This window comes from Centruroides sculpturatus, unplaced genomic scaffold, assembly GCF_000671375.1.
Source record: "Centruroides sculpturatus isolate CEXI.00-Female unplaced genomic scaffold, Cexi_2.0 scaffold1014, whole genome shotgun sequence".
Taxonomy (NCBI): Eukaryota; Metazoa; Arthropoda; class Arachnida; order Scorpiones; family Buthidae; genus Centruroides; species Centruroides sculpturatus.
This window is the reverse complement of record NW_019385381.1, coordinates 407132-420013: the sequence shown is the minus strand read 5'-3', so window position 1 is coordinate 420013 and position 12882 is coordinate 407132. Positions and strand designations below refer to the sequence as shown.

The 12882-nt window shown below is 28.7% G+C and overlaps 1 protein-coding gene across 1 annotated transcript in view; it reads right to left on the bottom strand.

Moving 5' to 3' along the window:
• Nucleotides 1-147: 147 nt before the first annotated feature.
• The window catches only part of LOC111638358 (midasin-like), a gene marked incomplete at its 3' end in the record, with an annotated part of 15277 nt that continues 2542 nt past the window's right edge, over nucleotides 148-12882 (bottom strand). Inside the window, exons 2-8 of the mRNA XM_023384056.1 lie at nucleotides 11189-11293; nucleotides 7949-8134; nucleotides 3471-3546; nucleotides 2481-2740; nucleotides 2170-2348; nucleotides 1473-1564; nucleotides 148-264 (exon numbers count right to left, since the gene is read on the bottom strand). Coding sequence (XP_023239824.1) covers nucleotides 148-264; nucleotides 1473-1564; nucleotides 2170-2348; nucleotides 2481-2740; nucleotides 3471-3546; nucleotides 7949-8134; nucleotides 11189-11244 — 966 coding nt within the window. The remainder of the gene's footprint in view (nucleotides 265-1472; nucleotides 1565-2169; nucleotides 2349-2480; nucleotides 2741-3470; nucleotides 3547-7948; nucleotides 8135-11188; nucleotides 11294-12882) is intronic.

Here is a 12882-nt window from a genome sequence, read left to right as displayed (position 1 = left end):
GTATTTGACAGTTTTATTTCATTCAACACTTAACACTAACATGGCATTATTACAGTTTGAGTTAAAATTTTTATTTATTTCAAAATCAGATTATTAGTTGCATAATAAAAACAAATAAATATTATGACAAAACTAAAAACTACTAACTTTTCTTCCACCATACAATCCTGGTGGATTTTGGGTTGCAAATAACATAAACTGTGGATGAGCCTTTATTGTTTGTTGTGTTTCAGGAATAAAAAGTTCTCTGTTGTCATCTAGTACCTAAAATATAAATAAACAATATCAATAATCACAAATTTAATGAGTTTAATTCTGTTTTAAGTACAGGAATCCCTTGACAACAGAGATTTTCCCCAACTGCAGTGTTAAAGTAAATTAATTTCTATCAAAAATTAATGATATATTATGAAACATTTTTATAATATTGCAATAAAATTTATATTTTAACTATCAATAAATTATACATTTTAAAACAATAGAAATTAATGTATTATTTACATAATTAAAAATTTTTTTGTAATTAAATGCCAAAAATTATTTATAAATTATCATTTTATAAACATTAATCTAGCTGCCAAAGGGAAAGTTGAACCTCTAATCTGGCATTCAGCAATCTAGCAACTCCCATTGCCTAGTATGTTTTGGATTTGCCACCACTTGTTTGTAGATCAGTTATGTCTGTTTATTTCATTCAAATATAATTAATTAAGGCAAAAGCAAGCTATATTGCAACATTGGTTGAAGGTCATCAATAACTGATTCAAAGACTAATTCCAATGTAGAAAATCTACTTTGTTGCATCTTCTCTGTTTCTGTTGTACACACACACCTGATAAGCATAGCAACCCTAATGACCCTGCATACCATGAAGATACTGCTGACTTCCGGTGCTTCAGGAACAAAGTACTTTTTAGTTTTGGGCTTTATATCACATAAAACAATGAAAAAAATCTTGTTTAAAAGCATTAATAGTTGTATTATTTCCTGAAATTTAGCTCTACCTTTGATAATACAGCAATATGTATATGGAATAAGCATATGGTTATGTAGGTGGTTTCCTTAGAGATCTTAAAGGGCAATTTCTATAATACAGCATTTTCTGTAGTATTGAAAATGGTCAGATCCCAAAGTTGCCAGATTAAGGAGATTCAATTTGTAGTTTGAAAGTATTGTTGATCTACTATACAGAAATTCAAAGGATATAAAAAGTAAAATAAGCTAGACTTCAATTCTTAGCTTTTTTAAGAATTATACTTCTCAACCATTTTGAAACATTAAGATTTTTTTTCATTTCTTATGATTTAAAAATTCACTATATTGTATTTTGGTGTAAAATTAATTTTTTTATTATAAAATGTATATTCAATGTTCATTATTCTTTTCCTAACTGCACTAGTTTTTTCATTCATAATCCTATTGTTGGCAAAGAATGCCTGTATTACTTTAAAAAATAAATGTTTCAAAGTTACCCTGTTTAAGGCTTCAAGGACTTCAGTTGGTGCAAGATTAAGTTCATCTAAAATAATCCAATAACCAAATTTCATAGCTTCTACTAAAATACCTATAATAAAAGAGAATAAGTTAGTTAATAAGTTGCTTATTAGCAACTTATATTAGTTAGTTAATAAGTAGTTAATAAGAGAATAAGTTAGTTAATAAATTACTTATTAGCAACTTATATTTCTTTTTCTTTTTATTTTCATTTTAAGATTACAACAACAATTTTATATAAATATCAGTTAATCATATAAGCATATATTTCAAATCTAATCATCTTAGATGAATGTAATTGACTCAATTTTATTTTGTTTATAAATTTGCTATAATCATAAATAATTTCTTTTCTATTCCACATGATAAATCTTTTATTTAAAAAAATAATATTCTATGAGAAGAAAAATAAATCTATCTAACATATTGCAACAATTTTTATATAACCAAAACTTTTATATTCTGTCTTTTTTATTTTAGGGTATCTTGAAAACTCAAGGCACAACTACTTATTTTTGGAATTTATNATATATATAATCTGCTAACATTTTGCATTAATCTGTATTAATATTTATTGAAATACTTGTTTTGTCAAATGTTAAATCAGTTCACATCAAACCTTTACAATTTATATATCTAGAAATTGCACATTTCGCATTTATTAAAATTATATACCTTCCTTGAAAAATAATTTTCCATCATCATCAGAAGTATAATTTCCTACATATTCTTGTAAATCTGAATGTTCATGATTATTTATTCTTACACATTTGTTACCAGACACTGAAGCAAGCCATTGAATTAAACTTGTTTTTCCAACAGATGTCTCTCCTTGCAATAGAACAGGATGCTTTCTGAGTAGAATATACAATGTCAAAGTTGAATTTATTAAAAATATAAAAACTTCTTGATATATTAAATTAATTTACTAAAATTAAATCTTAAAAAAAATGAATAATACTAAGTTATTTTACATTGATTCTTACCCTGCAGATACAATTCGAGCTAAATCTTTTAAGTTCTGTTTAACTGATGGTGTCAAAATATAATTTGAAGGAGTGACAGGATTATTTTCACCTCTTTGAATCCAATATCCCTCAAAGCATATAAATTTTTCACCAGGTTGTTTAATTGGTTGATGCAAAATAGACTGCTGGTTTTTCTTCAATATATGTTGCTTTATTTGTTTAATGACTAAAGGATGGCTCGATCGATCCAACTGAGTCAAAAAACTTAAACAGAATCCCTGAAATAAAAGCAAAAATGACAAAAATAAATTTTTATTATGGTTATAACCTAAAAATTAAAATAATTACATTATTAATCAAGATATTATTATTAAAAAATACTATTTGAATTCTAAATTGTAAAATATGCTATTATTAATTAGAAAATCCTAATCTATAGATTAAGTATCATAGATTTTGTAAAAATCGACAAAAAGCCATATATCTCAATGACATTAATTACATTTTTGAATATCTAAGAAGAGAAACATAAATTGTAATATATATGCTTCATACACTTAAATGCTTGATGACATTAATAATATATTTCTATTTTATATACTTATTATTATTATATTGTCTAATTTCAGAAATTTCCATATATTCCGGTGTATAAGACGACTCCTGACTTTTGAGAAGATTTTCCTGGGTTAAAAAGTCGTCTTATACACCGGAACATATGGTAATTTATGATAGAGTCAAATGTAAGTTATCCTCACATTCTATAATAAAGTTAAAAAATTTAACTTGTAAATTTATAAATATACATTATTATATTTATAAATTTATATTATATATTTATATAAATTATATTATATATTTTTTGTATTGTTAATGTATTTAATTATACAAATATAAAATTATACTATTATAAAGAGTATGTAAAAAAATTTTTTTTTTCAGTGTAAAAAAATATTTATCATGAATTAATTTTAGCATTTTTAGCAACAATTTCAAGTTTATACATACCTCAAATAATGAACGTGGAACACAGTAACAAGGATTTCTACCAGCATAATCCAAAGCACGACATAATGTTCTCAAACTGAAATATTTAAAAAGGCAAATTAAATATTTTAACTTTAAAAAAAATTGAAAGGTCAGTGCAACAGTGGTCTAAGCCACATTTAAAAAAAATGAGAGAAACAGCTTGTTAAAGTTTTACATTTATGGTTTTTCTTGGAATTTAAAAAAAATCCAGCAACGAGTTGCTTAACTTTCCTGGCAACGTTTGATGGCACCATCTGTTGTGATATTTTATTTTTAAAAACTTTTTGTATTTTTAATTATAAAATGGCAAAAAACTTTATTTTGAGAGTAGAGATGGGTTTTATGAAAAATTGTAAATGCTAATAATGAGTAAAATCGTCATTAAGTCAAACCGTACTTGAGATATGACATGATTCCATTTATTTCCCTACCCCATTGACGTTTAACCACCAAAATTTAATAGCATCAATCTCTTTAATACACAGACTTCCCTGCACAATTTCAGAAATTTTCAATAAAAATCACAGGAGTTATTAAGCTTTAAAGAGAGTGAACAGAATCATGACTGACACACACACACATACACATACACCATCCTTAGATATAGAAAAAAAACCCCTAAATTTGTTTGATTTCTCAATGTTTCAAGGTCAAGTAAAAAAATGTAAAAATCTTGGGGTCTGGGATTTTGACCGATTGCCATACTTTCCCTCTGTTATAACAGAGCCAGGAAAGTAAACACTATTTTATTGGTAGTTGTACTATTGATGCTTTGTTAACTTAATTACAATGTTATGTAGTGTAATGTTAATGGTTCACATTTGCAAACACATTTGTATGTTGAATCTTATTTACGTTTGCAGATGTTCTTGCCTGTTCTCCTGAGTTTCTTTCTATCTTCTTAATGTTTCTAGTCCAAGAATCAATGTCCTTTTTTGTCCTTTTTCTTCCACAATTTTCCAAAACTTTTTGCTCATTTTCCATATTTTTGAGACTTGAAAGTTCACTATTACAATTAACATTAGCCATCTCTATTGTTACATGTGATCTTAATACTAGTTTCCTGTTGGCTGTTGGGGTTGACCAATGTTGCACTGTAGCAAACAAGAAATTCATTTCAGAGAAAAGATTACTGGTTCCAAAATAAAGTATAAAGATGAATTGATCTAATCCATTTCATAGGAAGATAATTCATATCAAAAGCAACAGCAATAGTTATACATTTTTCAGTGTTTTGGCATACCCTTTTAATGTCAGAATTAATTAAACCAGAAATTCCACAAATTGTAGTATTATATACTTAGCTTCTTGATAACAAGCACTGAGTTCAGCGTTAACACGATTTTCTTATATCGCAAATACTTTCAACGAGTATTATATTGTCATCCTCAAGCAAAAAATAACAAATTTGAAAAAATAGAATGTGCAGTGTGTTCCAAGTAGAAAATGGAAAATTTTCTTGTCAATTTTTAAATTATAATGTTTGGTAATTCCGTTGGTAATGTGCAACAAGCTTTTGCGAGCATTTGAAAGATCTTAAATCCACACGACTAGCAGCGCATGCGTTGAGGAGCAATCATACTAATTGTGTGACTCTTGGTGCATTTTGTTGTTTAAACACTGGTATAAAGTAACCCATATTTCGGGTAAGTCGAGGGTAGGGACGTTGCATGCGTCTGTGGTCATCATGAGGAGCACTTCCCAAATAAATGTAATCCTTCTGTTATTACAGCACTTGAGCAATGATGTCTTTGACCATAACTGGTTATAGCCCTGCTGTAGAACTTTTCTGGCGAGCTCTGTGGTCTGTCTTCCTTTGTTTATATCCTCCTGATGTTCTGCAATACGGCAAGCGATCATTCTTGTCGTTGCCCCTATATACTTCTCAATTATCCCTGTTATTGGATTTTCTAGTTGCAATGCGTATACTCCCGATTTTTCTAAAATGTCAACTTTATCCCGATCATTGCATATGCTCCTGCGTAGTCTGGGTAGGGGAGTTAAAGGAAGGGTAAAGCTGTATCGCCGGAAAATACGGCTAATAAGTATGGACGGTGCTCCTAGATACAGCAACGCTGATTGTACTCTAGACATTTCTTTTTTGCTGTATAGTGTGGTAAATGGAAAAAGGGAATCTTTTACTTTATGTAGTACATGCGTAAATTTGGCACCTGTGAATCCAGCATGATGTACTGCTATTCTTACGATTTCCAATTCAACTTTTATTAGAGCTTGCAATGAGGGAAGTAGCATTGCTCTTCTGACAAGAGCTGCTATGGCGGCGTTGACATATCGCAATGGTTGAAATGCATCAGCTGGAATGATATAGGGGATCATAATGGACTTATGATGTACTGTAAACTGCGGCCCTTCTAGTGACTTCCGTATCCACATATCTAAAAATGTTATAGATTGATCCTGCTCTTTTTCCCAGGTGAAATTGATGGTGGAATGGACACGTGAAAGTTGCTGCATAAACTGGATAAACTCCTCTTCTGAATTTTCCCATATTAGTAGGATGTCGTCTACATAGCGTAAGTGTAGTGATGGATAGCATATAGCAAGTGGGGTGTTGAAAGTTTTTTGTTTCACGTCTCTCATAATGAGCTCGGCTAATACTGCGGAGAGAGGAAAGCCCATGAAAACCCCTTGCATCTGTAAGTAGACTTTCTGGTTGAAGCGGAAATAGTTATTTTCGGTGATGAACATCAGCACTTCACGAATGTATAGCACTTGTTGAACTGTAAAACCTTTTCTGAGGAGCATAGCGTTGGCTAGCATTACGGCTTCAAATACAGGAACGGATGGGTATAGGGATATCACGTCCATTTTGTAGAACATGTTGGTATTGCCATGTGCTTTTGCCATGTTGGAATTAATGATGGTTTTGGCATCTACAGAGGAAGGAGTGACATGCAGTGATTCCGGAAGTATCTCTCGTAGAAACTTTGCAAGGGCTTTTTCCAGGTGGTAAGTGGAATGTGACCTTTTGTTTACTAATGGTCGTAGTGGCCAGTTCTCTTTATGCGTTTTTGGCTGAAAAAATAGCCTAGGGCATGCAACGTTGGATGGAGGATTGAGGCGTCTTGGTAGTGTCAAGGCTATTCCTGGAAGTGCTATGATTTTCTTTGCTCTTCGTAGTACTGCTGGTGTTGGGTTGCTGTTTATCTCCACAGAGCTTGATTGTAACAGAAAATCATTGACTCTAGTGATAAAGTCATTTTCTCTGCACAAAACAAATCTTTTGTCCTTGTCTGATACTAAGAGCCTCAGATTGTTCTTGCAAGGAATTTCGTTACTGCCTGGTGGTCTTTGTGACTATTTGGTGCATCAGAGATTTGTTCTGTTGTAGCAAGTTTTGTGATGACCTCTAACTCCATTTGCTGGTATATCGGTGCAGTCTGGCAGGATTTTAAAGCTGCTAATGTAGCTGGGATTAACTGCTACATTAAAATTAACGGGATACATAAAAAGCTGGTCAAAATTGGATCTCATAGGAGGTGAGATGTAATTGGGATCCCGTTGCAGTGTGTTATGCACAATTATGGGCACATTCTCTTTTGTATAGTTATAATATGAAGTGGTTACTGCTGCCGTTTTTTTGCATACGTGACGAATTGAGTAGCCACTGGAGCTTTTTGTTCAACTTCTTTTTAATTTTCTGCATGGCAATCGATGTTATACTTTGCACTTTGCCCAATTGAACGTACAACGTGGAGGGGGTCACATGCCTTAGGAAAATACAGATGAGCTACATAGGTTTTTTGCTCTGCTTCTGCGAGGCACTTGCGTTTATTTCTAATTAGCTTGGTCAAAAGGGACTGTTCTACCTTCGGAAGTATCCCTCGTATGCACTCTGAAAATTTCTTGCGCTTAAACTGCATGCACTTGGGAACCACTCTTTTTGCTCTGCATTTCAAAAAAAATTGTAATTGGACAAGCAATTTTTGCCACAGTTTCTGTAGCTTCAGCAACGTGAAAAAAAGTTTTTCACAGTTTCCATTATGTAAAGAAATAGTTGATTAAATAAAACTCATGCCAAAATTGTATAGCTTCTTGATAAGTTCACTGAGTTCAGCGTTAACATGATTTTCTTATATCGCAAGTACTTTCGATGAGTATTATATTGTCGTCCTCAGGCAAAAAAAAACAAATTTGAAAAAATAGAATGTGCAGAGTGCTTGTTATCAAGAAGCTATACAATTTTGGCGTGAGTTTTATTTATTTAACTATTTCTATATTATATACTTATCCTACTTAATGTTATCAATTGGTTATCAGTAGAGAAAATACTGTAAGTGATTAAAATATGAAAATTCTATTATTTTATTACTAAAATAAATACATTATTATTATTGTTATTATATGCCAAAGATCCACATTATTAAATTTCCATCTGCTTTATATATAACTAAAACAATTTTTTATTTACAAAAACTTCATAAAAATAACTCAACCTGTAATGGGGATGATGTCCAGTTCCATCCGAATATTTGCATTCAGCATCTTTTCTAATCTGGATATAAAATTTGACAATATTGTTTACTGTTTCTGTTGAAAGTGTTAAACCTTTCAGATAACTGTCAATTAAAATTGCTAAATCTTCCTTGTCTTCTAAATCTTCCATAAAAAATTCTGAAAATCTAAAAAAAAAATTATTTAAAATTATAGTGTTATCAAATACAAATAATTATAGATTACAACAACAAATTAAAAGTAATACTAAAAAATAGTAAAACTAATAACATGCTTAAAAACAAATTTTATAAAATTTATTGGAATAATTTGGAACATTTCAAATTAATAATATAAAAAAACATGTAAAATATTTTTTCAATATAATTCTAATAAATTTCTGAATTTCAATACATGAAAAGAATAAAAAAAGTTAATCATCATCATCATAAAATATTTAAAAATGAATATTTGAAAAAAAAACAGAAACTTAATCCAGTAATTATTAAAAAATTTAACACTTTCCTTTCTTGACATATTTGCAAATAAAGTTTTGAATATATTATGTTTCTTATAAATACAATAAAATCTGCCTAAACATAAAAAACTTCGGAAGAGAGCAATTTTCTATTATATTTTATTATATGCTGGAAACCTGTTTAATGCTGAAACAGAAGAGAGTTTTGAGCACAAGAAATATAATTTAATCTAAATGAGCAATTATTCATTGTGACATTGTCACAATGCCAGGCTGAAATTTTTAATAATATTTTTAATTTATTTCACTTAAAATATATGCTCTCCACCTCAAATTAGTACTGTAGTGTCTTGCCCCTGTACATCATACTTTTTTGTTATCAACGAATCATGCCAGTCATCTATTAACTGCTTTTATGGGTAAAGTTTTGAATTGAAATAATGTAACTTCCAATTTGCATTAGAAGTTCATATATAGTTAATTGGGCCTCTTGCCCCTAAGTTTCCATACCTGGTCTTGGATTTCACCTATCTAACACCATTCTTGAAAGTAAGAAACAACAAACAGATTACTATGGGAATTTATAGGTCTACAATTTTTCAAATTGTAGCCTAATAAAACAAAATATTAAGATTCTACTTGTAAACAAATAAGTAAAATTGCCTCCAGGTATAACAGTGACAAAAAGTATAAAAAATGTATTTCAAGAGCAAATTCAAACCTTTTCAGAGAAACAAAGCTCACAAAGTATTTTTTAATCAATTGAACCTGTCTATCTCAAACATTATCATCTTGTAAACCTCTTTATCTCAAAAATTATTTTTTCCATGTTTATCTGAAATAATTTTCTCCCAAAATCTCTATATCTCAAATTATGAACTGAAGTGTCAATTACAAATTCAATAATCAGTGACTACATTTTGATAGCATAAATTGTTGTTGAGAAACATCTCTTGCAATATAATACACAGATGAATTTAATGCTGCTTTTCTTTGATTGACTTGCATCTTAAAGGCAAGCATCAGAAACTATTGACAAACTGTTTCTTTTAAGGTATGTTTTATTTATACCTAACACAGGTATGTATTGTATTTGCTTTTCTAAAATACCAAACTTCCAATAAAACCTATTACTGTATACTGTGTATAAACCTTTATACTGAATTTGTTTTCATGTAATTCATTAAAAACAATGAGAATAAGATAACAGTGCTGCCAATTTTCCTTGTATCATGTATGGAGTAGTTAGTAAATAACTAGTATCAAATATTCAAGAACAATCAGATTAACATTGTTGATAATTACAAAAATTGAAGTTAACAATTCATTAAAGTATTAAAATTCCTTTAAAAGTCAGACCAGAGAATAACTTTGTCATTAATGTGATTAGAATTTCCAATAGCAGTGAGACAAATTCTTCCTTCTCAAATTGACTTGTTTGCTGAACACAAATTATGGGAACAATGAGAACTTTTTAGAACTGAACAGTCTTCAATCCTTGCATTTAGATAAATTTATCTTTACTTGGAATCACTAGATTAATTTGGATTAAATCCAGTAATAAAATTTTTTACATAATGATTTTACTATAAAAATTAACATAACTATGGGACATTTATCTAGTATCATTTAAAGATAATGCTAAAATTCAAACCTTCCTCTCAGTTTCCAGCAATTCACTAATTAAAAATGAATGTTTTCAGCTACTTTCAGTGGCTTGTATCAAATCAAACAGAATTCTATATCAAACATCTATAGCAGGTTCAAAGTTTGGAATAACGTTTTCACATAATTATCTTTGAATTAAAATCTACTATATTTACATAGAGATTAATATAGTTTTAACAAATTAAATGAATAATTACGAATAAAATATTAAAATGCCTTTAATAAATATATAACCAAAAAACTAAAAAAATTAAATTATATCACAAGATGAAAATTACTATTTTGTAAATTGCTGGTTCATCAAAAAAATTTCTCAATATTTAAATACTGAGAAATTTTTTTGATGAAAAGTCATTTAATTCTATTCAAAGAAACACCAAATTACATTAATCTCATCAACAGTATCATTCAAGTAATATAATAGGATTACACTTTTAAAATATAACTGTAAGAAAAAAGTTTTGCTAAAATTTTAATGAGAATTTATTAACATAAATAATAAATTTAATTAGAATTACGTCATCAAATGTTATTTTTAATAGAATGAAATAAATAATAAATATTATTTAAAAATTAAACCAAACAACCACTGTAATTAATTGAAGCTATTTTATGCTACAATTATGTGTAGTGTAAAATAGCCCAATTAATTACAGTGGTTGTTTGATTTAATATTAATACATCAGACTTTGGGATTCATTTTTTATATATACACTATATAAAAAGTTTTATTTTTATATTTATTTTTATAGCATTCAAAATACATAATCAGCAATACTATTCTGACTATATCTTTTTCAAAATTTAAAATTTCATCTTTTAAAAAAAGCATACTTTTTATTTCAGAAAAATTATAATTAAAAAATTTAATTTTTGAAATTTACTTTTTAATTTTATAAAGTAATATATATGTGATTGATATACACTGATAATAAATATTTAAAGTTCAATTAGTTAGCTGTAAAATAAAGAAATATAAAAAATTCTAAATAGGAATAAATAGTCACATTTGGTCATGTCATTTTCTGATGATGTAATTAAATTTTGGTCCTAAAATAAATTATCCTTTACATTAATATTGATAATATAATCTTACCTATTTCTAATGCCAGGAGGAAGATCTTTCCTACCAATATCAGTTGCTGGATTCATGCAGGCAAACAGACAAAACTCGGGATGTCGTTTAATTGCTTCTGTATCCCTAAATTAATTTTATTTTAATAAGTAATTTTTAAATTAAAGATAATCTTTAAAATTAAGTCAGTGATGGACATTTAGGATGCTATTACAATTGATTCTTCTTCATAATATCTTAAATGAATCACTTGGATTATGTATAAGTTACAATTGGAATAAACAAGCAAATATCTATTGTGACATTGTCACAATGCAGAGCTGCAATTTTTAATCATATTTTTAATTTAGTTAATTTAAAATATATCCTTTCCACCTCAAATTATTAGTGGCTTGCCCTTATACATCATACTTTTCCTTTAACAACAGAGTTGTGTTGGTCATCTACCTAACACCTTACAGGGGAAAATTTTTGAATTGAAATAACATAACTTCTGGTTTGCATTGAAAGTTCATACATAGTAAATTGGTGCTCCTGCCCCTAAGAATGGATAACAATGGATGAAAGACCGACCATATCTGGTCGGTCTTTCATCTATCTAAATCCATTCTTGAGATTAAAAAAAAAAAAAAAGATGAACAACAGTGGAAATTTATAGGTCTACATTTTTTTCAAATTGCAACTCAATTATTATTACAATTTCTTAATAAGATTAAAAAACTATAACAATGTAATGAAAATAATTTTAAAATTGTAATAGTGTCATAAAAGTGTATCATTATTACATTTTGAGAAATAAAGAAGATACATGTCCAAATTTTTATGCATATGCATGTGTGATTAGATACACATTATGATATATATATATAATATATCATAATCTGTATTTAATATAAAATGCTTATCATGATGTATAATAAGCATTTAATATCTATACCAGCATTAATTAATAATAATGACTAAATATGTGAATGTTGCAAATGTCATAGCTATGAATGAAATATTGAAATTTCTAGTCATTTTTCATTTGAAATAAGTTTATTTTCCTAACAGTTATTAAACCTGTGCTTTAGTTTTATTATAAGTTACTGATCAGTTCAGACTCGTGTTAAGATCTGAAAAAAGATGACAATTCAGTTTGCATTAAAACTAACAAAATGAAAAAACAATATTTAAAGAAACCAAAAAAAAATTCCTGAGATAAATTCAAGTAACTACAGTGGAACCTCGGTATACGTCTGCTTTAGAATACGTCCAATTTGGAATACGTCCTGTTTGGACGAAACAAATTTTGCTCGGTATACGACTTTTGTTTGGTATATGACTTAATTACACGTGCCATCTATGAACAAGTAACACTATCGGTGTACTACACTAGACTAGACGTTCGCGGTGCTACGGTTTATAACTTTGTTAAATTTCTTCTGATTTTAATTTGTAAGTAACATTTTATTATTTTTATTAATCATGAATTGCAAAAGGGCAACAGAAAAATAAAAAAAATGACTAGAATCACAACGGAACTGAAAAAAGAGATTGTTGAGAAATATGAAGGTGGCACACGTGTTCAAGATTTAACGAGATTTAACTGTTGCATTCCGTATTCCGAGAACGACGATATCGACAATCGTGAAAAATAAAGACATTATTAAATTTGCTAACATTGCGAAAGGGGTTAAATCAATTTCTAAACAGAGATCGAAGACATTAGATCA